The 25,918-nt window shown below is 57.9% G+C and overlaps 1 protein-coding gene across 1 annotated transcript; it reads right to left on the bottom strand.

The window, feature by feature from the left end:
• Positions 1-1,012: 1,012 nt before the first annotated feature.
• RGMA (repulsive guidance molecule BMP co-receptor a) lies at positions 1,013-25,526 on the bottom strand (the record flags this gene model as incomplete). The annotated part of the gene is made up of 4 exons (XM_082833711.1): positions 25,370-25,526; positions 24,465-24,580; positions 9,187-9,704; positions 1,013-1,729 (listed from the first exon to the last, which is right to left on the bottom strand). The coding sequence occupies exons 2-4, from the start codon at positions 24,544-24,546 to the stop codon at positions 1,013-1,015; spliced, it is 1,317 nt and encodes a 438-aa protein (XP_082689837.1). The 5' UTR covers positions 24,547-24,580; positions 25,370-25,526.
• Between the last annotated feature and the right edge of the window lie 392 nt (positions 25,527-25,918).

Raw genomic sequence — 25,918 nt, 5'->3', positions numbered from 1 at the left:
GACAGGGCAGGGAGCAAGGATCTGGGGGGCAGGTGAGGAGAAAGCAGAGGATCAGGGCAGGCCAGCCGGCCCCATCCGCTGAGTCTCCAGCCCGCACCCTGCGGCCTCAGTTCCCCTGCTCACCGCCTCTTGCCACCTGCTGGGGAGGAAGGAACAGAAATCAAGGGGGTAGCTCTCTGTTTAGACATTTAGAAGCAAAGACTCGACTTCCAAAGAACAGTGGGGACCGGGGGACAGGAGGATGGGCAGTGGGGGAAGGCGCCAGGGCAAGCACTGCTCAGAGCACGTGCCGACGACACGTGTCGTCCCCCACCTGCAGGGCCTGGTAACTGGGGCCTGAGCCTGTGCCCAGCCAGGGCACACGGTGGTCTCTCCTTGGCTCGCAGGGAGGCCACAGGCGGGAAGGCACCAGGAGGACACAACTTTTTGGCCAAAGGGTTACGTTAGTTTTCTAAAGATGCCAAGCAGCACCCCGGGGGTGTCCTAAAGCCCAAGAAGAAAGGATGCCCGGCCCAGGGGTCCAGCCTCGAGGCTACCTCCGCCCCCCCGGCCTTGTGTGTGCGAGTGTGTACGAGTGTGTGTGCGTGGGGTGGGCGCAGGTGGCCCGGGATGCGTGTGCAGCAGTCAGCCGGGCCTGTTTCAGTGCATTGCAGGGGTGAGGGCAGGTCGACTCTGCCCACGCCCAGTGTCTCTGTTGGGGTGAGGGCTTAGGCCTGAGGGGCTCTGATTTGCACATTCACACGGCGGGGCGGGCGGAGAGGGGCAGCTCTCCCTCTGCACAGCTCTATGTCACAAACGTCACAGCACTGGTCACCACAACCTTGTCCCGGGCCCCGCGGGAGGGGAGGGGACGTCCCACGCCCCCAGCCCTTGCCAGCAGGCAGCCCAAGGCAGCGCGGAGGTGCGTGGCCGTCGGGGCTCCTGACCCCTGCAGGGACTGCGGGGCCACTGGGAGGCCACCACCGGCCCTCGTGCAGCCGCTGACCAGTTCGGTGATGCCTCGCTCTCGGTCCTAGGTGGCCTCCAGCAGCACAGGAAGCAGGGGCAGGAGTAGAAGGCTGCCGAGGAGGGGCCAGGGGGCCGGGGGCAGCCCTGCGGCAGCCGCCCGGCCCGGCGGCTCCCGAGTCCTCTCGTACAGGTGCAGCTTGTCCTTGTTGGAGTGGAGCATCTTGACGTCCTCCAGGGCGTAGTAGGCGGCCAGCGTGAAGTTCACGTCTCCTGTGGTGAGCAGGTCGAAGACGCAGGCCTGGTAGTAGAGGTCCTCCACGGGCAGCTTCTCCTTGCACTTGGCCACGGCCGTCTCGTATGGGAAGGTGTCGGGGGCTGAGGGGGCGGGGCTGGCGGCTGGTAGCCCGTGGGCGCCGGGGCTCTCGGCGCCAGCTCGGAAGGCCTGGAAGTCGATCTGCTGGTTGAGTGGGCAGCCCCTCAGGCACAGGTAGAGGCCCTGGCTGTCCCGGTCTTCCACGGCGTTGACTACCTCCTCGGGCATGCGGACCGCGAAAGTCAGGTAGCCACCCACCTGGCGGACCACGATGGTGGTGCCGATGTACTTGGCCTGGATCTCCACGTGCTGGCCCGACACCTTCTCGGTGATCTTCAGGCTGTTGGCCCCGTGCTTGTCGCCGCCGTTCTTGGAGCCGTCGGCGAAGGCGGCAGGGAGCTCGTCCATCTCGGCCTGGTACACCTTCTGGTCCACGCACTCCTGGAAGTTCTTGAAGATGATGGTGAGCTGTGGGGCAAGGGGGCAAAGAGAGGGGGTGAGGCAGTACCGGGAACTGTGGAGGGGACAAGGCCCAGCCCCAGACTTACAATGCTCTGGACTGAGCGGAGGGATGGCAAGAGCCCCCAGGATGTCCCAGACCGCCCCTTCCCCACTGTGGTCACTGTGCAGTGCCACCTGCCCTACTCATTTAATATTTTTCTTTAAAAGAACTTGCATTTTTGCTTAAAAATTTTTTTGACTTAGGGAACTTTATACTCCTCTCCTAAATAGAAAACCAGCTCATTTACTATATACAGAGAGGAAACATAACAAGAAAAGCATGGCTAATTAAAAATGAAAGGTCGTTACCCACTGTAGTAGGCTGAAGAATGGCCTCCAAGATATCAGGCGCTAATCCCTGGAACCTGTAAATGTTACCTTATATGACAAATGGGAGCTTGCAGTTGAGATTAGGTTAAGGATAAATTATCCTTAACTTATTAAGGATAAGACATTATCCTGGTGGGCCCTAAATGTAATCACACGTGTCCTCATAAGAGGGAGGCAGAAGAGAAGGCGGGGTTTCCACAGAGGCAGAGACCAGAGGGTTGTGGCCACAAGTTGAAGGATGCTGGCCACCAGCAGAGGCCTGGAAGAAGCAACGAACAGACTCTCCCCTGAAGCCTCCAGAAGGATCGGTCCTGCTGACACCTCGATGCTAGCCCCTTGAGACTCATTTCAGACTTTCGCCTTCAGAGGTATGAGAATAAATTTCTATTTGTTTGAATCACTTAGTTTGTGGTACTTGTTACAGCAGCAATAGGAAACGAATATGGACCACAACCAAAGGACCATAAGCCACAGGCCGAACATAACAGCAGGTGGAAGAGACTGATGTTCAGAGGAAGAACGAGCAGGCAAGATCCACGCAGGCAGGCAGGCAGAGGCCAGCAGAGGCCACCGCAGCAGGGCTGCCCTGCGGGGTCTCCCGCCAGGCCTTGGCAGTAGCAGGAGGCAGAGGGAGGGGAGGGAGGTGCCAGTCAGCAAAAGGGAGACGGGGGCTCCAGATTAACGGGCAGCCCTGGCCAGGGGAGCAGCGAGGCACATTTCTGCTGGAGCCTGCAGCCGGGGTGAGGGGCTGTGCTGAGCTACCGGAGAAGCAGAGGGCTAAGCGGCTCCATCAGTAACTGTCCTCCTGCAAACCACAGACTTGCTGCATTTATTACTTCTGGGCCTGTGCGGCGCTGCAGGGAAGGTGACATTACCTCGGATTTATAGACAAGGAAATTCGGGTTCAGAAAGTAAAGTGACTTGCCCAAGGTCACACGGCCAGCAAGAGGCAGAGCTGGGATTAGGCTCTTGGTTTCCAGTCCCTGGGCATTTTTGGCCAAAAAGTCATAGGGTGGGAGGCCTGGCAGAAGGACAAGAGACCAACAGTCCGGGGAGTGATGTGTTTCCCCTGTCACCCTGGGTGAGACGTCTGGCTGTTCTTTCCTCCGTAACCCTAACCAGGAAGATGGGGTGGAGACAGGAGTGAAACTGGGAAACTCGCCCCTGCCCTGTTCCTGCTGGACTCTCAGCCTGAAGCCAGGAAAGGAGGTGGGGCGATGGGGGCAAGATGGTGCCCAGGCATCTTGGGACCTCCCGCTAAAAGCACCCCCCTCCGGCCCGGCCCCAACCTCTTCACGGCCCCCAGCCACCATTCCCAGGCCCTGTCCCCTCATCCCCGCCACCAAGCCTGGAGAAGAAGGGCCTCACCAGCTGGGGTACCACACCTCCTCATAACGTCTGTAGGCCGAAGGGGCTCTAGTAAAGGGCGGGGGGCTGCTGACGACATGTATGGTCGGCCGTGGCTGAATTCTCTGCCTGGGCACCCCAGGGGGACGTGGCAGTTGAGGGGCATGAAGATGGCCTGGACAGCTCTCGGGGTTGAGGGCAATGCAGCAAAGCACTAGGGGAATTTCTGGCCGAACAGTGGGTGTATGACAAAGGCGAGGCCCCAGACTTGCTAGAAACCAAAGAGGAAACCCAAAGCAGCTCCGATGGGGAAGGGAAGGCGGGGAGAGCTGCCACAGGACCTCAGCTCAGGCAGGAGGGTCAGGGAGAGGCCGGCCAAGACAGGCGGAGGGGGAGGTGCCGGTGGGGCATGGGCCAGGGAGTATCTGGCTGCAGTTCCGGGGTGGCTGGGGACACAGCCAGGAGGGGGAAGCCGGCAGGGGGTGGCCTTGGCTGGGGGCCCCAGGAGCAGGTGCTGAGACGCCTAAGGACTGGAGAGGGGCAGCCTAGGGGCTGCAGAAAGTTCTAGGCTGAGCAAACCCACAAAGTAGCAAGAGCTGGGCTGGAGGTGTCGCCGGCTCTGTTTCACGGCTGCTCCGCGCGTCCCCTCACGCCAGTATAAAGCTCAGGGGTGACCAGGCAGGGAGTGTACGAGGGCCCCTCAGAGGGCACGCAGAGAAGACCCCAGCCCTTCTCACCCCGTTCCTGAGAGATGTAAGGATGAGAGGAAGTCTGAGAGGGGCAGGCCACAGTATGACTTCTGGGAACTCCAGGGCACCTGGGTCCCTTCCTCCGTCAGAGACATTAAAAACTACATTCGTGGCGGAGATTGGGATTGACATATACACGCTACTATATATAAAACAGATGACTAATAAGGACCTACTGTGTAGCACAGGGAACTCAATACTCTGTAACTCAATATGGAAAAAGAATCCAAAAAGGAGTGGCTATATGTATAACTGACTCACTTTGCTGTACACCTGAACCTAACACAACATTGTAAGTCAACTATAGGCCAGCAAAATTCTTTTAAAAGAAAGACGCTGCATTTTGGGACTGCACTGGCGTAAAGACTAGTATAGTCTAGGTTGGATCATGTTGGCTTTTTCCTTCTGACTTTAAAAGGAAGGAAAGCCTTCTCGTGGCCCTAGAAGTCTTGGGGCCAAGGGACCGCGCCTGTGGGGCCTGACGGGTGTGCAGGGGGCACTCTGCGCGGTCTTCATGGGACACGAGGAGGGGCTGGTGCTCTGAGGTCGAGAGCCGGAGGCCCCGCCAGAGGCCACAGCGGGCTACAGCGGGAGGCCCGCGTGCACAGCTCCCTGAGCCCGGGGCTCTGCTTCCTCGTCTCCTCCCTGGAGGTCACAGGCTGGTCCCGGGACGAGGCTCTTCTGCTTCGCTGTGGGATGTCCAAGGTGGCTGCAGCCCCTCCATCCTGCCCCTAGCCCCACGCATCATCAAACCCCACGAAACTGCCGCTCCTTCACTGCCCAGACCTATGAACGTGGCGACTTCACAGGGATCCACCTCCTGCTGCTTCCTGTCTCCATCCTAGGCTCCTGCCCTGATGAGGCCGCCTGCCTGCCTGCTTGCCTGCGGGGGGCCGGGAGGTGGGCCAGCCGGGGTGGTCTGGGCAGTGGGTGGTCCTGCCATGGGGGGAGGGGTGTGCAATGAGGGGCTCTGGTGTCCCTGCCTGGTGTGCAGGGCCACACAGACACTGGGGGCGGGGGTGTAGGGGGGTGGCGTTCCCAGTGCCATCAGCCTCCCTGGAACAGGAAAGGCTGGTTTCGCTCTAACCGCCATCTCTTGCGGAGACAGTCTCCTGGAAGGCTGACAGGCTGCTTGACTCTTCCTGGCACCGGTGCCAGGGACTCAACCACAAGGAACAGCATGAAGGGGGCCTGTCGAAAGCCAGGCGGCTCACTGCCCACACAGCCGCAGGCGTGGCTGCCGCTCCCGCCTCGGCTGCCCCCCTTCCCCGAGGGGCTCGCGCCCTCTCCACTGCTGGGCACAGGGCAGAGCCCGAGTGTCATCAGAACTATTCATGGAGCGCCAACTGTGTGCCAGGCCTGGGGCTGGGGGCTGTGTCCACATGAGGGGAGGAAACAGCCCAAGACCCCTGTCCTCACGGTGCTCACACTGCGGGGGTGGAAGGTGATGTCACAGACTAAGCGGATGAAGGATGCCGTGTGATGGAATGGAAGTGCAACGGGGAGCATGCGAGGGGGCCGCTGTGGGGGGAGGCACTGAGATCCGAGCTCCTCTCCTCCCTGAGGCTCAAAACGGGGTGCCCCCAGCGCAGCCAGAAAGAGGAAGACAGAGCAGGGGGCGGGCATGGGAGGCAGTCCCACGGGAACAGGAAGTTGAAATGTCAGCTTGGGCTGGAAACACTAGATCTCGACCCTCCACAAGAACAGAGGGCTAGGCAGGGTTGGACAGTGAGAATACCGTGCTCCTGGGCAAGGCACCACCGCTGAGGGGATGGGAAATCACAAAAGCCCAGGTTCCACCACCTTGGGGATAAGAGCCCACACTCTGCCTGGCTCTGCTGCTGCCCCCTCCCGTGCTGTCCTTCGGGGGCAAGCTCAGGGCAAGGGCAGGCAGGAGGCCTTCCCCGGTGCTCTGTGCAGAGCCAGTGCCCCGCCCCAAGGCCCTCAGCATCCTGCTGCCCCCACCCAGCACCCATCACCAGCATCCTGTGGCTATCTCTGTGCTCCACTATTAGCCTGGGAGCTGCTGAGACGGAGGCGTCGCCGAGCACAGAGGCTAGCACAGTAGAGCTGTTTGGTCAATGTTTTCTGAATCAGCGAAGGAACACACACACCTGAGTAATGGAGGCCCAAGAGAACAGGCAGAGGCAGGCCGAGGGCACTGGGGAACCAGCCACCCATGTCTCTCACCCGGGTACCATGAGACCCCAGTCGGCCCTGAGGCCTGAAGCTGGCTTGGCCACAGACACGGACTCACTGCCCGGCCTCCAGCAGAGCCTTGTGCTGCCTCCTGGCTGATGGGGAGATAAAAGAAGGCTGCTAAAACTCTTCACCTGCTGGGAAGATCAAGGTGGCCCTAGGTCACCGCGGAAATGGGTTGGCTTGATCGAGGGGCTCTGCTGTAGAGCCCCAGACCCTTCTGGAAGCTTCATGCTGGGACAGGAAGGGAGGCGCTCCCATGCCTACTTGGGCAGTTCTGCTGGCCAGTGCCCAGCAGTGAGCCTGAAACAGAGTGAGCATTTGAAATATGTGGGCTAGGTGAATGAATGGAATACAAGAACAAATGAACGAATAAGCCGTTTGGTTTGTGGACGGCCTCGCTGAGCTCAGGGTCCCACTGTGTGCCAATAGAGAGCTGAGGGTGGTATCCAGGGGTTCTAAGCCCAGGCACCTCACCCCGGCCTGCAGGACCCACTAGTATGTGACCCAAAGGGTCCTTCTCTAGCTTTCACCCCCAGTCAAAGGGGCCAGCAAGCCCCCCTTGCTGGTCACTAACCACAACTCCTCCCAGGTCTGTTATCACATCTGATGCTTACACCACCCTTGTCAGGAGGGGTAGGCCTCCTGAGGTCCACAGCCCCCTCACGCCCTCAGACCTCCTGTGTGCCCCCCTGCCAGCTGGGGACAGGGAGGCGGGGTCCCCCTTGCACAGTGTGTTTGCTGCTGAATTTGGAAGCCGTGGCCTCAGGCTCCAGACATTCATTTATCTTGGCTCTAGGGAGGGAGGCGGGTAGGTGAAGGCGGTCGCTGCACAGAAGGCGGCCGGCACCTTGATTCAGGCCCCCCTTCGTCTGTGGAGGGCTGAGAGGGGGGAGGGGGAGGAGGGAGCCCTGGCCGCAATTTGCTGCCCACTAGGCTTCATGGCCTGCTGCCAAAGGCCTGTAAGAGCATCCATGGGGCTAAGGCCTGCTTGTTTCCTACCCAGCAGCTGGTCCCAGGAAGAGAGCCCTGTGGGCACACAAGGGCCACCGGAGCAGAGGGAGGTGGCAGGAATTTTCCTGGCTGCCAGGTCACCTCAGTGTCCTCCTCTGGGGCATGGAGGGACGAGAAGGAACAGAAACGCCCTTGTGGGCCAGCCTGGCACTACCCCACACACTGCCTTGCAACATGCTCTTCCTGGGAAAACAGACCCGCTGCCAAACCGGAAACTCCAGGGGCTCTGGTGGCCCAGGCCCCGGGGAGGTAGCGTTGTCCCCATGGCCTGGACGCTAATCATCCAGCAGCCTCCTGGACCTGAGACCACGTTCTCCGGCCGAGTCTGAATGTGAGGTCATGGGAGACCCTCCTGGAAAAATGGGAGGGAGAATCTGGAGTGGACAGGAATGTCCCATTGCCTGGGCCACGTCATGGCTGCCTCTGGCTGTGGCTCTGTGAGTAGGACTTGAGTCCTGCCACCCAGACACTGAAGCCTCCTTGGGTCAGAAGATGATTGGCTCTCGGTGGCCTCCGGGGCTCCAGATGGGAACCTCCTCTCCTGGCAGTGAGAACACGCTGGGCTCTGGAGTCCCCAGGCTCCGGTGAAATCCCAGCTTGGTTCCCAGCCGAATGCACTTTGGGTGGGGAGGCCACTTTCCCTCTTAGAGCCTCAGGTTCCGGAGCTGCCCTGGACAGACAGGCTGCATGGGTGGCCCTGGGCGTGCTCAGTGGGCTGATGCCCTGTCCTCACTTGTTCCATCTTCCCTGTGCCCAGACACCACGGCCCTCTCTGCTCTGAGGCTGCAGCCTTACTGTGTCAGCGTGGGACAGAGACAAAGGGTAGGATGGTACCCTGCAGCCCCGACTGGCACCAGCAGCATCCAGCAGCCGTGGCCTCCAACCGGCGTCCTCAACGCCCTCCATGCCCCAGAATCACTGGTGGTTTTAAAAAAAGAACACATCTGACCCCCACCCAGAGATGTGGTGTCAGAGCGGCCTGGGGGTCCAGAACCATTATCTTCTAAAATCCGCTCGGTTCGTAAATGTACAGCCACAATGAGAACCCCTGGGCAGGACCGTCACCTCCAGGAGGCTGTTGGGTCCGCTTGTCTGGGGCGGGGTTTGACTCCCACTGGACAGTAAGCTCCGCGATGATAAGGACAGAAACATACCTGCATATCGGCTCCCCTTTATTGGGATTTGACTCTGGAGTTCTACGAAAATATAATTTGGGGCAAGAAAAGACTATCCCAGAAGTTTGAAACTGAATGCTCTGGGAGTGTTTTTAAACTTTCTGGACCATTAACCCTAGTAAGAAATCCATCTTACTTACAGCTAGACCCAACGTGCACGCACGTGAACAAACGCACACAACAGAAACTAAGTTTCCTAAACGTTTACTCTTGCACTGGGAAAGCATTCACAAACTGCCTTAATATAGGCTAGGTTTGGCTATCCTGTTCTACCCTGCGCCCCGCAACCCAGACCCACCCCCAAACTATGCCTGTGTGCTAGCTTCTGACGCCAGAAGGCTGATTTCAAAGACCCCTAGTGGACGGTGTACAGCAGCAGTTTGAAAAACACCGCACTCTGGGCAAAGGGCAGAGGTGGCTCCAGGGTAGTTCACCTGACGACAAAGGACGTGCAGGACATTCCTTCCTAAATAATTTGCTCAGTTACTGACGAGAGGAACATGGCGGGTCAGGGGGCGTCTGGGTTGGGGGGAGGAAAGTCCGGGCCCTCCTGACGGCAGGGCCTGGTGCCGTGACCCGCCTCACCACCCCCGGCCCCCCTCCCCCGTACCTTGCTGGTGGCGGTGGCGGCTGAGCCAGGCAGCACCGGTGTGTTGGTGACCTGCACGTTTAGGTAATTATTGTCGATGAGCGGCCAGGCGCCCTGCACCTTGCAGGTCTGGAAACGGTCTGTGAAAGTCCGGAGGTGCGGGTCCCCGAAGAGGCCGCAGTGCGTGTAGTTGGGGGCGGCCGCGCGATTGTGGAAGCTCTTCTCGTAGTGGCAGATCTCGGGGCTGTCCGAGCGTTCCTGGCTGTCCCCCGGTGGCGGCGGCAGCGTGCGTAGGTGCGGCTGCGACGTGGGGCCATCCTTGGAGCAGTTGTGCTGGCTCATGAGGTCCTCGATGCCATGGACGGCAGAGTGGTAGGCCAGGTCCCCCCGGCAGGTGCGGGCTGTGCGCCGCGTGCACAGGGCGTAGGTGCGCAGCGCCGCGCAGAACTCGGGGGCGTCGTCCGGGGCCGGCGCGTGGCTGCCCGCCGTGGCGCTCCAGAACTCAGAGTTGCACTTGAGGATCTTGCACGAGGAGGTGGCTGCGGATACAGGAAGGGAGGAGCTGTCACGTTGGGAGTGGTGAGCCCAGGCCTCCTCCACCCCCGTGGGCCAGGGCTGCGGGACACGTGCAAGGGACAAAGGACGCCTCATCTCAGGCGTTGGAAGAGCTCCTGCAGGCGCGGAACCTGCCTTTCCCACTTTACCGATTCTTCTGCGCAGCCGTAATGACCCTGAGTGGCTAGGCCTGCGGACCTGCAGGCTGAAAGGCCTGGCAGAGGACTACCGCCCCCCCACCCCCCACCGCCTCAAGCTCTCCGCCCACCCTTGGGCCTTTGGCGTCTGTTGACACTTTCACAACTACCGCCAAGAATTTCAGCACAGCAAAAGAAATCTGGCAGGGAATTAAGCCCCACTATTCAGTATGTGTTCTGATCTCATGACCTTGTACAAATCACTTAACTTCTCTGTGCCTCATTTTACTTATCTAGAAAATGGGGTAATATAGTATCCACCCTATGAGGTTGCTGAAAGTGTTAAAGGACTGATCCCGGCACCGGGCACAGAGCAGAAGCTCAATGAATGTTGGCTAGTGTGATCATTATATGAGCCCTGGTCACAGAGGGCCTGGTTCTGTCCCTTCGTCTGCAGATGAAAGGCAGCTTCCCTCTTGGACTCCGGGGCTCCATCCCCCATTATTCTGCTCAGGAGAGCAAGCTGGGAGGCAACTGAGTGGCAACCTTGGATCGGCTCTAATTCATGCTTTTTTTTTTTTTTTTAAGGTCACTTTAAGCGTTGAGACCTTAGTGATAATTAGCTACAGATAATTATCATGCCTGAGAACTGTAACCTCAACACACCTGCATCTTGTACCTAGACACATGGAATCTGCCCTTTCCCGGCCTCCTGGATTCCTCTGCACGGCCCATAGTGACCAGAAGTGGCAGCAGGAGGTACGTTTCTAAACGGGCTTCCAGGTGCAAAGGGGCCGGCAGACCAGCTGCGAGCTGCAGCTTTTGGCGTCTCCGCCCAATCAAGAGGGGAAGGAGGCGCTTGCTCCAGCCGCTCCTGGCTCGGCCACTCATCTGGCCCTTAACCTTGGAAAAGTCAGTCTACTTCTCTGTTACTGGCTTTTTACCTATAAAATCAAGTTGTGCCTGAAAGCAGGGACAGAAGTATATGAGGGCAGGCTAGCAAAAGAACCATCCAGGCAGCTGCCCTGTGTGGCCCTGGTCTGTGCTGCCAGGCCCCGTACCTGGATGCCTGGGCCACCGAGCTCAGGGAGCTCTCCCACCTCTGCAGGTGCGGGCGCCGTTCTCCTGGAGCTGGTGTGACTTGCCCCAAGTATATCTGGTAAACACGGTGCTTGTCCTAAAATTCAGGCTTTTCCCCTAACTTGACCTGTATTTGTCACACCTCTGGTAAACAAGGTCATTTCAGGAGGTATCTCGGTGAGCATTTTTCTTTTCACTTGAGAAGTCACATATTTAAATATGTATTAGGAAAAATAAAACAGATTTGATAGAAGAGCTACAGATTTCCCATTTTAAGTGGAAGCAGCATGCTGACCTAGAGAAGCAGATCTGGTAAACGATAGGGGGTGACCGCTGTGAAGAGGTGCCCGTCCGGGGAGACCCCCTGTGTGGTCGCCCTCCCAGAGCCATGTTCCTGGCCCAGGTCTCCTCTGAAAGGCGGCTAGAAGATTCTCCGGCCCCGTCATCTTCATGATTTCCCAACTTGTAGAAGATGCCCAAGGGCCCAACATCCCTGTGGGCGGCAAATGCTACTGTGCCCTGAGTGGGAGACGGTAAAGGGGGCCTCGAGGTGGGGGTGTGCGTGGAAAGGATGCCGTGGAGAACAAGCAGTGTGGAGGAACACAGGTCAGGGGAACTGGCCGCTGCAGCTGCCAACCCTCCACCTCTGGCCTGTGGCCTCCCCGTAATGCCCACTCCGGTAGCCTCGGTGATTACAGGGGAGCTGACCTGCCATTCTGCTTCCTCAGAATTCTGGAGGTAGGCATCTCAGAGGAAACTATCCCAAAGGGACTCAGGCCTCATGCTGAGTGGCAGCTACCTTGGCTCTGCCCACTGCCCACTGGCCCACCAGCCCTGGGTCCCCCTCTGGCCTTCACCTTGCCCAGAGGACAGAAAAGACAGTGCCCGTCCCTTTACAGCCAGACCACTGCAGCACACGCAGGGCTGTGCTGGCCTCAGCTCTCCACCAGAGCCAAGCTGGGGTGGCACAGACTGAAGTCCCAGCTAACTGACTCTGTTCCAGGCTCAGTGGCCTGGGCCCTGCAGGCCTCACCTCATTCAGGGCCCCGGGCAGCCTCACAGGTGGGCACTACAGCATCCCCGCCTCCCAGAGAGCAGAGCCAGGCTCAGCGAGGCTGACTGAGGTTCCACTGTGAGGAGGAAGCAGGATATGAATCCAGCCCCTCAGACCTGAGAGCCCAGGCCCTTGGCAATGCCAAGACCTCGGACGATCTTGGTGCATTCATGATTCCCTCCACCGGCCGCTGGGTGGTTCAAAGGCACACTCCGCCACAGGTGGGCTACAGCCTCTCCCTGAGGACCCCTCCTGCGACGCTGAGAGTCTGCCACCCGCCAGGAGGCCCATGGTCCACACGCTCCGCGGCGTTGCCTCCACAGACTGGTTTCCAGGGCCTGTTTCTCAGGGTGCAGCCAGGGGTGGGCAGGGGCTTGAAGGCTGGGGTCGGGACGCTGCCCAGGGCAGGGCCAACCTGCACACAGCGTGGGACGCGTTGGGGGCGTCCCGTTCCCAACCCCCGTCATGCGTGGCTCTATTCCCCCCAAACGGGCGACGGGGGGTCTGCTGTCTGCATAGCCTTGACACCTGGGCTCAGAGCAGTGTCTCAGCTAAAGAGCTCTCTGGTGTGTCTGGAATGCATGACCGAAATCCCACTCCGGTGCCCTCAGAGAGAGTCCTCGAAGTGCCCTGGGGTCATCGAGTGGATCTGTTCAGAGCCGCACTCCTCGAATGTGCCCACCAACCACCGGGCTCTGCCTCCGCCGGGCCCAGTGGGCCTGAGGTCTGCATCGCTGTCAGGTGCTCTGGGGGTCATTTTCTCTTCAACAGCCCATCACAGAGGGGCCAAGTTGCCCGTCACCCCCCCCCCCCGGCTCCCCCGCAGGTCTGGAATGTGTGAGCGGGGCATCTTCTCGGGGGGTGGGGGCGGGGGGGCTGCAGGCAGAGGGGGCAGTGAGGAGACCGGCCTCCCGAGGAGCAAGCCCAGCTGCGACCCAGCTGCCAACACTGAGCAGCCCGGGGCACTCAGGCTGTCGGCGCTCGGAGACAAGGCCTTTCATCTCTCTGTTCACCGTGGCTCCGCCCCTTGCTCCCCCCGCCCCCTCCCGAGCCACCGGTAGCAACCGGCCACCCCCTGAGGGCGCAAGGCAGCTCCGCCCACCACCCGCAGGCGGCGACAGGGGCTGCTCTCCCGCTGCCCTCGCACCCAGGGCCTCCCTCCGGCCTCCATCCCGGCGGGGCGGTGGCGGTAGAGGGGCTGAGCTTGAAGTCCTGCCAATCCCATTTCTCAACCCTCTGGAGAACATTCTCGATGCGATCGTCCAGGGCTGGGCCAAAAGTGGGGAAGTCTGAAGGCGACGCTGGTCGTGTGGGATGGCGGGCAGAGTGTGCGCCGGAGGGAGGGTGTCTGGCCCAAAGTCCCACTCTGTCCCCTACGAGTAGTTGTGGGAATTGGACTTGACCTCAGTTTCCTTAGCTGTGAAGGGGAGGTAACACCCACCTCAGAAGCTGCTGAGGATTGAGATGTACTTGGCATGCCTGGGACCCAGTGGGCACTCAACAAATAAGGTCCCCGACAAAGGTCTCAGAGGGGGACAGATACAACCCCCCTGTGAGGTCGGAGGTTAAGTCACCAGGCAGGGGATGGAAGGGCATTGGATGGGAGCCAGCCCCTCCCTCTCCCTCTTCCCTAGCGAATCCCAGGGACTGCTCCCAGCCCTCTACCCTCCTCCTCGGGTTAGGGCCCTGGCTGGCGCTCCGGCTGCCCTTCTGCCTTGACTCAGATCAGCTGGGTCTGGCCAGCTCTTCCTGCCCACTGCCCACTCACACCCAAAGGCCCAGCCCCAAAGCCCACCTGGATCAGTCCAGGACCATGATGCCTGGGCCCACATTTCCCCGATGTCCTGGGTTTCCCCAGCTGTCCCGAACCCTTGGGCCTTGCACATCTTCCTAAGGGTCTAAGAGGAACCCCAGGCGCTCCCATCATAAGGGAGAAGCTTCAGATCAGGGTGGGGGAATGGTGTATAAGAGGCCACTGAGAGTAACGAGAGCTGGGACCAGAACTGGGGGAGATCCCCTCTGCCCTCTCTCCAGGTGGTAAGGCAGCTCTCCCAGGCCCGTCTGCCATCATTTCCTGGGGGCCTCAGGGAAGGGTGCCGGGGATGCCAGGGCTGGACAGTCCCCACGGGTGGCGAGCCAAGGGGCCCTAACCCCCATGGAGTCATCCTGCCGCCCTGTGTTCCACTCCAGTAAATCATAGACTGAAGGCTCCCCAACCCAGGTCAGGGACCTGAATGTAACCTGGCCCAGCATCAAAAGGAAAAGCTCTGGACTGTGGCGTCACCTGCCAAAGAGACCCCAGAGGGGCTGATTTTTATGTGCTGTATCTTAAAAAAAAAAAAGAAAGAAAGACCTGAATTCCAGGCAGTAAACCTTGGGCTTTTCTGATGTGAGTGTTCAAGGAAGAAGGAAGGAGAGGAAAGTCCGAGAGTTTGAAACATCTTACTGCAACTCGTGTGAGTGGGAAGAGGTAGCAAGCTTTTCTGAGCGCGGCTTCCTTGGTGCTTTCAGTGCGACAGAAGGCGGCCTGCTGCCCTGTTCCTGCCTGGCTCCTGCAGACGGCCACCTCGCCATGGTGTCACAGCAGCCCATGTGCGCACGGCCAGGTGATTAAAGTTCTCCTGAGCTCCTATTTCCATCTCAGACGCTGTGTCCTCAGGCACGGGGGGCTCTCAAGGGGCCCCTTCTGACCCTTGGTACCTGAAGCTCCACCTCAGACACCCAGGAAAATGCAAAGACCCTTGCACAGACTTCATGCTCCTCGGAAGCCTATTAGGCACGTTTGGATTTGACCAAGCCTCTCGAGACGTAGGACTTCTGGGATTAGCTACTAGGGAACAAACAGAAGAGAATGCAGAGGCTGCAAAGACAGTGGCCAGCCAGACTCACCCCCAGGAATCCCGATTCCCTGCGGCGCCCCGTGGTGCCGGACACTTGGCTCAGAAGGTGGGGTGTAGGCTGGGACCCTGGGCAACCACTGGACCCACTCGCTCCCAACTTGTGCAGGTAGGGCCAGGCCTCCCACTTCTCTGTGCAATTGACTTTGTTAAGATCACTTTATCTAATGATCACTTGGCCACCAAACTCCATGTGGGCTTCCCGAGGCGCACCATGGAATTTTAGAACCTGGGGCCTGAGGGATGCCACAGGTCACCAGTTTGTACCTCCAGCCAGCCCCCATGGCAGGAAATCTGCCTGCAGCACCCCTGCCCGGTGGGCGTCCGGCTTCCACTGCCATCGGGACTCTGCTGGGCAGGGCTGGCCCCTCCTGCTCTGGACAGCTCCAGCTGTGGACCCACAACTGCCCCCCAGGGAGATCCGTGGGGCTTTAGCCCTTCTCTAGAGCCACACAGAAAAGGCTCAAATGTAACCCTGCAAATACTGGAGATGGCCCCTTGGCTTCCCTGTGTCACCTTCTTTGGTCTCACCCTCTGGCCACTCCTCTCTGTGGGGCTCACTGAACTGTCAACCATCGACGCCCCAGCTAGCGTGCCACCTCCTGCCTGAAAATCCCGAGAATCCTCTGACTCCTACACTCTACGCTCAAAGCATCTGTGCTCCGGCACCCCACATTTGTAACCTTTCACTTCTGCAGGAGGTGGGCTCCAGACTGCCTTCCTCATGGTCTGCGATGCAGCAGAGAGAAATCACAGCCACACACGGCTTGTCTGACTTAATTCTCTTCCTTTAAATAGCAACCCAGCTCCTCTCCGAGCAGAAAGACGGGGGAGGGGGTGGGCGGCGGCAGCCAGGAGCTGGAAGCTGCAGCTGTACCAACCCAGGCAGGATGAAAATATTTATGCACCAGCGCGGCATTAGCCGCTTTCAGAGACCTCCTTTGAACTGTTAATCAAGCCCAATCTTTCAGAATAATAGCCTGATTATTACCGGCTTGTTTGCATAACAAAGCAGCCCAATAAAACTTATTTTGCTGAGCGCCACGGGGTGTGAAGGCTCGGCCCTGAGAAAGGAGTCTTAGGAATGCAGGAGCCGTTCGTCAGCCTGAACCCAGGAATAAAGACAATGCAATTTGCCACCAAGAAAAACCCAATAGACCAATAAATTACCCTCGAGCAAAGGGATTAGATCAGGTTTCAGTTGCCGTGTAGGAGGGGTGGGGGGAGCCGGGAGAGAGAAAAACCTGCCTCTTCTTAAAGGAGTATACGGCGCGTTTGAAGGCAAGCCCCACAGGCACGATGGTTTTGCCTCCGTGGTTCGCAGGGTCACTGCCTGGATTCATGGACTTGCTGAAGGTTCTGGACCCCACTAGGTGCCCGGCACGGTGCTTCCTGCCATTCCTCGAACAAGCCCCCGTTGGTTTCTGTGCTCAGGTGGAGTCAGCTACTCAGACCACCGGGATGCAGGGAAGAAGACACGGTTCATTTGAACACAGACTTAAGGATGGAGGCGTAGAGGGTATCAGGGAAGCAGCCTTTCCACCAGGTCCTGAAGGGCAGTGGGATTTGACAGGTGATGCAGGGCAGAGGTCCAGAAGCCCAAGTGGCTCCAGACCTGCTGGGACTGGCCGGAGGTGAAATGCCGGATGGTTGAGCGTGTGGCCGCAAGTTTGGGGCCAGGCACGGAAGCCCCGAGTGAAAGCCGGCGATGAAGCAAATGTCGTCAGGTTCAAACTGCTTTTCTCCACTCTGTGTGGGGCTGGGATGCAGCAAACCCCGTTTCCCCGTTCACCCAGCTCCCTGTTAGATTGCACCGCCGGGGAGCACTAGACGAGGCCCAGCCAGGTTAACCTCAGCACCACCACCCAGCCCTGGCCCTTCTTCCCCTCCAGCCGCTGCTCCGAAGTAGCCAGACCAGCCAGGTAGCGGCCCTCCTCCGGGCCCTGGGCCCCCAAGGTCCTCTTCCCTTTGTGCCTCCAGCCCCAGGAGTGGAAGTCGCTTCCTGCAACTCTGTGTGTGCCTCCGTGGTCCCTTGTGGCCTCTTCCGTCCTCCCACGCCCATCTAGACACAATCCCCTGTATCAGGTTCCCTCTGTGGCAATACCCCATGTGGTTTCTGTTTTCCTGACTGGGCCCCGATACGCCAGCCTAAGGATTTCAGACCAGATCCCGCTGACCGTGGGGAGCCCGCTGGATAACCTTCAGTAAGTACCTGGCATGATGAGAACACTATTTTAGGAAGTGGCATAACATTAAGAGGCGACGGCTTTAATTAGGACAGAAGCAGGCAGAGCAGAGGGAGGGCAGCTTCAAAGAGAATTCACTGCACAGCCTCTGTGGAAGGAGCAGCACAGAAGCCTGAGACGCCCCCTGTCCTCACTGCCCACCTGTCCCAGGCAGCGCCGATGCTGGGGCTCGCCTCTTAGCAACGAGTTGGGATGTGGGTCCCAAAAGAGGTGGGAAATGTGCTTGCGCCCCGTGGGAGACCCAGGCTGGGCACCAGCAGCAGAAGCAGTGGACAGCTCTCCACCCTCTCCTGTCCCTTAGCACCGAAGCTGGGAGGGGACAGTGGATGGATCTAGTGCCAGAATTTGGCCAGCTCTTGCCGGGGCAGTGTTCTGGAGTCTCTTTGCTTGAGAGATGCCTGTGGCCGCCGGGTTTGTGTCGCTCCATCCAGGTGTCTGGCGTCAGATACCGAGAGGAACACACCCAGGTGAGGGACTGGATTTTGCACCAGGTGCAGCCGACCCTACCTTACTTCACCCACAGGCAGCCAGAAGCGATCAGCTTTCCTCAGAGGCATTCCTCCCAGTTCAGCCTAAGAACGTTCCAAGGAACCGACCTAGCCCGTGACTCCAAAGCGTCTCTCGCCCCTTGAGAGCACTGGGACTTTTCTCAGGGGCTTCCTATAGGGACCTGCCTACCCGAGAAGAAAGCCCGGGGCAGGAGGAAGCTTCTCAGAGAATCTGCATTGGCTTAGGGAGTGGAGGAGGGGAGACGGGGGAGCAGCGGTTAACTCACTGCTAAGTGTGGGCACAGGTGGCCGAGTGCCACTCACCAAGCTGAGGCAGGAGGCGCTGCCCCCTCGTCACGCCCAGCCAGGCTGCTCTGTCCCAGCCTCCACACGTGCCAAGTCGCTGCAAGAAACCAGGCCGAGTGCCAAGGAAGAGGGCACACCCACTGGGGCCACACGGAGCCAGATCAACAGCCACAGCTGAGAGGACGTTAGAAAGCACATGTGCTCACCCTCGGGCCCAAGGCCACAAGCAGCCCTGCAGTCAGGCAGCTGCGGGCTCCTCTGGGTTAGGAGGGCCCATGGCGGGCAGGGGCCAGGCACAGGATTCCATGCCCAGACCACCCTGCCTTAGGGCAGAGAACTAAGCGACTCTGGGTTCCACGAGAAGGATGGTAGGGGCAAAGACATCACTTTTCAGGTATAAATGAAGCTTGCAGGCGAGCAGTTGGGCTTCCTACTTGGAGGCATAACCCCTTTTCCTGAGTCTAGGACTGGCTCTAGAGGTGACAATGTTCCATTCTGGTTCTGCCTCTAGTAACCCTGGGCTCATCTGCTTGGTTGCTCCGGGTCAAAATTCATTTGAAGTGGCTTTTCTCCCCCACTTCCATCTGCAGGCAGGCCTTCCTCCACCTTCCTCATGCACTGGGAAGGCACACGCCTGGCTGGTGCACACATGAGCGTGAGCCCGTGTTCATGGAACATTCCTCAGCATGGGGAACAATAATGGGCTCCTTTCTGCAGGGACTTGGGCGCAGAGGGATCACTTTAATAGGCGTCTCGGTATTCTGACTGCCCAGGTGAAGTGGTGAGTGAAATGAATAAATAAGCAAAACCCAAAAGACACCAATGTGACTTGGGAAAATTTGCACCATGACAGCTCTGCCAAAGTTGTTTTCCCAGCCTACGGCTGGGTGGCATGTGCTTTGGAACGCTAAGCCAGGGATAGACAGGGAGCAGAGAGGGCCTTTGGGAAGAGGCAACAAGGTGAGATCCATGGAAGAGCGTGGTCACTCTTCATTCTGCTGTCTAATTATATCTCCAAAGTTTCTTATTCTTTTCCCCCCACCTTAAAGCCTTATACGCTACGTAGCTCAAAGTGTAAAATGCTACATAGCACGTTTAACGAGTGTTTACCCAAAATCTGGTATATGGAAAAGGGCAGGGGTCTGGGCTGTACTCCTGGCTCTGCCACTAAGTTGTGCGATGTCAGGCAACCTCTCTGACCCTCTGGTTCCTCATCGATACAGAGGGAATGATGCTCACAGGGGAGGGGTGACCATCTCATGAGGTGACATATTTCAAGTATTTAGCAGAGTGCCTGGTATATGTGGCCACTCAATAAACGGAAGAGCTTTAAAAACTGTTGTTCTTCAAATGATCATATTTTGGAGAAAACAATATGAAGGTATTCTGTCTTGCAGGTTATTCATGAATGTCAGTTAGCGATGGTAGTCTGGGGGAGATTGGAATTTGCATTATTTTCATTTTCTTATTTATCCTTTTCGGTCTTTAGATTTAAAAATGAGTATTGTCTTTATAAGCAGAAACAAATTTTTTGAAAAAAAGATTGGGGTATCTGGACATCCCCCACCCCAACCCTGTGGTCTCTGCCTGTTGAGCAGAAAACAAACAGGCACACAGAAAACCCAAGGGTCCTGTAGTTTCCAGGACTGTGCCGGGTGTGTTTGGGGTGCAAAGAGAAGGGTATAAAGAAACAGGACATGGGGTTCCTGCCCTTATGAACAGCTCCGGTGATTTAGAAGAGGACTAAAAACCCAAGACCCAGGAAGCAACAAGGCCAAGAGGAAGCACAGGCGTCAGCAGCCAAGGTGACAGGTACCCAGGTCACTGGAGGGACGGCACTGGACCCCAACAAATGGCACTGGCCTTGGGCTATAATCTAGTGGGCATTCCCATTCCAAACTGGGCAGGGGCCTCAGCAAGGCCTGGGGGCTGCCCACTGTTAAGGTATGGTGGGTGGTGACAGAGTATGGGGAGACCTGGAGGGGCCTGGGGACATGCCAGGGAATGAGGCCAGGGATGAGTGTGGGACCAGATGCCAGAGGGTCCTCCCTTCTGGATGCTCCCAAGAGGGCCACAGAGAGCTGTGAGTGCCTGAGCAGGAGTTTTAGAGCGATTCATTTGGCAACTTGGAGCGTGAGGGTGGGGCACCTGGGAGGCAGGTCCAAGCTCAGCTGCTTGCAGGTGACAACGGGAACAGGCAGGAAAGGGTGGAGGAAGGAGGCCCAGCGCCGGGTGAACGGACAGAAGGGAGAGGCCACTTCACACCCAGGACTTAACGGTTCTGGGCAGTGGGGTCTAACAGACACAGGCCAGGCACTAGTCCAGGGGACAGGAGGAGAGTCTAGGAAGACCCGCCATCCTGGTGTGCCCAGGACTCAGAGGGCTTCTAAAAACACGGGACTCTCAATTTTGAAACAGTGGAAAGTCCTGGGTCCACTGAGATGAGTTGGTTACCCTAGAAGAAACAGTGCCTTCAGTTTTAGGCAGGTTGAGTGTAGCCAGGCATTACAACGGCATGGTACCCCCAATCACTCAACCAAACATAAATTGGGGTTTTCTGCCCACTTCTGCTGAGGGCCTTGCACATTGCACCCGAGAGGGAAATTTTAGCAGGAACCATATGACCTCCAACATGTAAAGTGGTCCCCACGCGATCCTCTCACTTCCACAGAGACCTGGGACCCCAGTTCCCCATCTCATGGAGCAACCTTATCTGAGCCCCTGGATCACCTCTCCCCAGTTCTCCTTTGGGCACTGGGGTGACTGCTAGCAATTCCTCCAACCTTGCAGAGGTTTCCCTTCTTAAACCAGAAGACCATAGATCCTCTCCTTACTCTCCAACTCATCCTCAGGGCCAAAGCGACCAAACATCTGCAGGATTTTACATCCCGCCCTCCCTGGGAGCCAGGGCTTTGCCCTGCAGGCCCCTTGGTGTGGCACACACCAGCCTACTGGCTGACGCTGCTGCCATCCGGCTCTTCCAATGGGACTCATTTCAGTCTTTCCCTCTGGGACACAAAGTCCTACTGGAAGGACAATAACATGGTAAGTAGGTTGACTTGCTTGTACGTTTTTGAATAGCAGCCCCGAGATAAATATTCTCATCTCTACAATGACACAGATGTACTTGCATACTGCAGAGGACTTGCGTCTCTGCAAGCCTTAGTTTCCCCACTGAGGACTAATCTTTCTAAAACAGCTGTGGTTTAAAAGGAAGGGGAAAGAGGAAAAAAGAAAGGCCCAGGGCAATGACTTTTAGAATAGTGGTCCTCACACTTGAGGTGCATCAGAACCCTCTGGAAGGCCTGTTACAGTACAGACTGTGCATCCCACCCCCAGAACATCAGCTTCAGTAGGTTTCTAACAAGTTCCTGGGCTGGGGGGGAGGGAGGGGGTTGATGCTGCTGGCCCAAGGACCACATTTTGAGAAGCACCATGCTGGAGTATAGCATCCATGTGTAGCCAATGGGAAACATGCCAGCATGTCTACAACATGTGACTTTGCCGGGTTCCTCTTAGAAATCTGTTTTATTAAGCCAGGGTGGTTTCAAAGTTTAAAAAAGTATCTATTAATTGTGTTTTGAAGCAGACGCTATTAGTGAAAGACTCTCCTAAGAAGGCTTTCTTGGCCTCCTGCCACCCCCCCTCCCAGCTAGACCACAGCAGTGGCCACTCTGTCCATCTGCTGAAGGCACAGCATGGTCCATGCAGACACCCTGAGAGCCCAAGGGACACCGAAGGGCCCCTGTCCTTCCACCGGGACTGAAGGAGGACGCCAACCTTGCTCGGATGAGGGCCCCGAATGCTGTCCCTGTGTCAGGACCACAGGAGGTGTGCCACGCACGCTGAGTACATGTAAACACTCTCAAAAGACACAAACCCTCTCAGTCTAGCGGAGGTTAAGGCATCTTTCTCCACATAACTATGTCCAATTTAATTTGCAGTCCTATGGGTTTACTCCTGGAAGCCATTCAAGTCGACTAGCACTGAACAAGCCTATGCTTTCACGAGGCTGCTCCAGCCAGATTCCACCTGTCTTTAGAGGGAGGGGCTGGCACACAGGGCCCCTGACTGTCTCCAGTGCTTTCTTTTTTTTTTTTTTCCTCTAACGCCCACCCAGCTGCCCAGCAGACCTGCAGGTTCTCTGACTTGATCCCCAAGCAGCCCCTCTGGCGACAGTCCACCTCTTTGTGGTGGAAATGACCCATTTCATCTCTTAAGAAACCGTCTTCTTGACCCAGGTTTCTGGAGCACACACGTTTTCAGAGCCCCCAGTGTATTATTTCATGCGGGCATACTGGAAGCTCAGTTTTCAGCAAGGTGGGCAATTTTGACTAAATGCGGCTGTCAAGGCCTCAAATTAGAAGAAACATTAGCCAGTTGGCATGACAGTGCAACAGCTATCTGCTCTATCTGCCAGGTTTTAGTTACCAGCCTTGAAGCCAAAAAGAAATGGGCTTCTTGGAAACAAGTGATGGAATTCGGGTTATGAATTCTATAACCCACCAGCTTCCCTCAGACGATGGGGGAGACTTTTAAAATAAAGTTTTTAAGATGGAGAAATGAAAACAGCAAAACTCCACTACCCAGCCCTGACAGCTCCCTCCTACCTCTGAGTACTTCCTGCCAGCCCTTCCCTTCCTCTCCCTCCAGCCCAAGAAGTTAACAAGTGCTGCCGCTTTAAGAGCGGGAAGGTGTTGTTTTAAGGGCTTCTAAGCCCCCCTTCTCAATTTCAGCTCCAAGCTGAGATCACATCCCCCATGGCAGCTAAGGGACAAAAGCTATTTATCAACCCATCTGATAAAACTTCCAATGGGCCGGATCTTTATCTGGACCAAACCGAGATGCACACACATTACAAACTTCTGCATCTCTAAAAGGGGGATTTCTTCTTTTAAGAAGAGGATCATTTCAAATTTTAGTTTCTTAGTTCTTGGGAAGGACCCAAATCAGCCTTTCAGCCGGAACCTTCTATAGGTGGGGAAACTACCTTTAAAAAAAAAAAAGGGAGGGAGAGTAGGACTCCCTGCTGCTTGACCCTCTATGGAGGTTGTAATATTCTGGGGCGAGGGTGCACCGGGTCTAAAGGCTCTTTAAGGCATTGACACCCCCCATTTTGTCTTTGGCCGGGGCATCCCCAATGGAATCCAGGGCTGCGAGCAGGTTGCGACTCTCCGGGGACGCCCTTGGGGCACGCGGGGCCGGGTGGGTTTTGGGGGGCCCCGGAGCAGGGCTGGGGCGGGAAAGTAAACGGATTCCTCCTCCCTTACAGCTGCCTTGCATGTCCTCCCACCGGGAGCCCCAACTTACAGCCAGGCCGAGTCCGGACTGCCCAGTTCTGCCAGTTCCTGAAACCCAGCTGGCTGAGGAGCAAAACAAAACAACCCAATCCCGGTCTAACTCAAGTCCGTTCTTGCAGAGCTCGGTGGAGCGCTGCGGCTGCGGGTCCGTTCCGCCTGCGGAGCGAAACAGGCTCTCATTTTTGCAAAAAAGACACCTCGGCATCCCGCAGCACAATGGAAACAGCCGGGAAATCTCGCCTTGCATCGGGGACCATTTGACCCGTGACGCTGGGTTTATTTGTATTTTTAACAAGGGGAAAATGGGTACAGAGGGTTTAACTGGCATTTCGAGGCTGTGAGTAGCATATGGCAAAAATGGAATAAACTTTCTTGAAACATTAAAAAGAAAACAGACCCGGGATTTAAGTTTCGTGCCTTCCCCCTCCCCCTCCGAAAGGGGGGGAAAAAAAAGTAAAGAAACTGGAGCGTTTGGGAAGGAACAAATGCTTCTCTGTGGAGTTGGTCTCCCTTCCCCCAACAAAAACAAGAGGTCCGGGCTCGGAGGAATTTGAAAGCAGCGATCTGCCAAAAACATTGTGAAAAACTATGGGGGATTCATTGGAAACAGATGGGCTTTTTCAGCTTTAATTCTGAAATTCTCTCCCTTTCTGACACAATAAAAACAAACAGGGGGCGACGCGGAATGTTATCAAACAGGAATAAGGGCCCTTCGAAGCCCAGTCCGTGGGCTTCCCCGCGTGGGCGAGCGCGTGGGGGAGGGACGGGGTCCCGCGGGAGGGGGCGGTCCGGGTCAGGCCTGGGACCTCAGGGGCGCCCCCAGCTCCACCCCTGGGCACCCGGCAGGTTTGCGAACTGCTGGGCGAGGCGCTGGAGAAAGTGCCCCCGGTGCTCCGAGTCCGTGCCTCCCATTCTCCCCCTTCTCGGGGGCCCCTAAGGGGCGCATCCCGGTACCCCCTTTTTCTCGGAAGTTGGGAGACGTCCCCGGCGCCTGCGACCTCCCCGCCTGGCTCTTTTTCATTATAGCCTGGGAGGGGTTCCCCCAGGTCCCCGCTGCCGCATCCATCGCGCCTTCGGCGGGACGCGGGAGAAACAAAGACGCGTGGAAATGGGAGGCGGGGGGCCGGCGAACTTGAGCTCCGACTCACCGACCTGTGGCCCGGCGCTGCGAGGAGACCCGGGGAGCGGGCCCCGCGCGCCCGGCCGGCTGTCCCCGGGCCGGGGGCTGTGCCTTACCTGCGGGGAAGCTGCAGAGAAGGAAGGCGAAGGTCGGCCAGAATCCCAGGGCTGAAGGTCCTGCCCCTCTCCCCATACCCATCCATCCAGCTCGGCCTGTTACCACTAGCCTCTCCCTGGAAGAAGAGTTCAGAAGAAAAGAAGAAAATAAATCACGCTGCGGAGAAAGGGCAGCCTCGCTCCGCCGGCGGGAGCAGCGAGCCGGCAGGCTCGGTCCATCTCGGCCGCGGGCGCCCGGCGCGCCCCCCCTCCCCGCGCGCCCCTCCCTCGCCATCCATCACCCAGTTCGCCTCCAATGTCGGCGCGGCCCCGCTGCCCCAGCCGCCTCGCGTTCCGCCCCCTCGCGCTCGGGTTTCAGCGCGGCCCGCTGGGGGCTGGGGGAGAAGAGCTGGGCGGGGACCGAGGCGGCCGGGCTGCGGCGCAGGCCGCGGGGACCTGGGGAACCCAGGGCTGGAGGACGGTGGGCGCGCCCCGGCTCCCCGAACCCCGCGGCTTTCCACGCAGAAAAGGCCCAAATGCCCCGGGACAGCCAAGGCCGGCAGAGAGCAAGAACGGCCGCGCCCCCTTCCCCCATCTTCCCTATACGTATCCAACCCAAGTAGAAACTGAGCTTGGAGAAAAACCCCAGGATCCCTTTACAACTAGACTGCTGTCCCGAAGACGCCACCGACACCCCGACCCATTGCTCTCACTCAGATGTGTCCCCAGTGCAGGAGGCTGAAAAATCCGCTTCCGAGTTGTCCGGGGTTGGGCGGGATGGCCCAATGGATGTCGGCCACTAAAGCACCTCGAGGCTCCCTCCCTACCTCCCGCCCCTCCCTTGGCCCCGGGCCACCCACCCCGCCTGGGTTCGGCCACCTCCAGCATCCCCTCCAGGCACCTCGCTGCTGCCCCAGGACTCGTACTGGCCGCGCTCCGGAGTCGGGGGCCTGCGAGCCTGACGGAGGCGGCAGGGCAGCTGCCACCCCAGGAGGTGTGGATGCAGCGGGCCCCGCGGTGCGCAGGGCCTGGACGCTCGGCGCCGCCAGGGCAAGGCCACCAAGGCCGCTCTTGGGAGAGCATCAGGGTGGTGACTTCCTTTAACTTGGTCACTTATTTTTCCAGGAGCAAAATGTCTCCTCCCCAAGATTCCCTAGGCCCCGCAGCTCTCCTGCCGCTGCTGGGATATTTAAGACTGGCCACTTCCCCTGAGAAGCATCTTTTGGATGGAACACAAATACGCCAGAGCAAGTGTTTTTAGTCAAACCAATTGCTCCTTTGGCCCCCCTCACCTCACTTCCAAGCCAACTCATCTGGTTCTTTGGAAAAAATTCTGAGTTTTTATCCAATTTAGATGTTTCTTTTAAGCACTATGGCAGTCCTCACTTGCTGAAGGCCACAGAGGCTGCAGGGCTGCGTCTGCATTTAGGACTCTGCCTGCTGGGAGGGGAGTGAAGCTCTGAAGGAGAAAGCTT

The sequence above is a fragment of the Leucopleurus acutus genome, assembly GCF_964270905.1.
Source record: "Leucopleurus acutus genome assembly, chromosome: 1".
In the NCBI taxonomy this organism is placed as follows: Eukaryota; Metazoa; Chordata; class Mammalia; order Artiodactyla; family Delphinidae; genus Leucopleurus; species Leucopleurus acutus.
The sequence above is the reverse complement of the archived record's forward strand: the minus strand, read 5'-3'. Positions and strand labels throughout refer to the sequence as shown.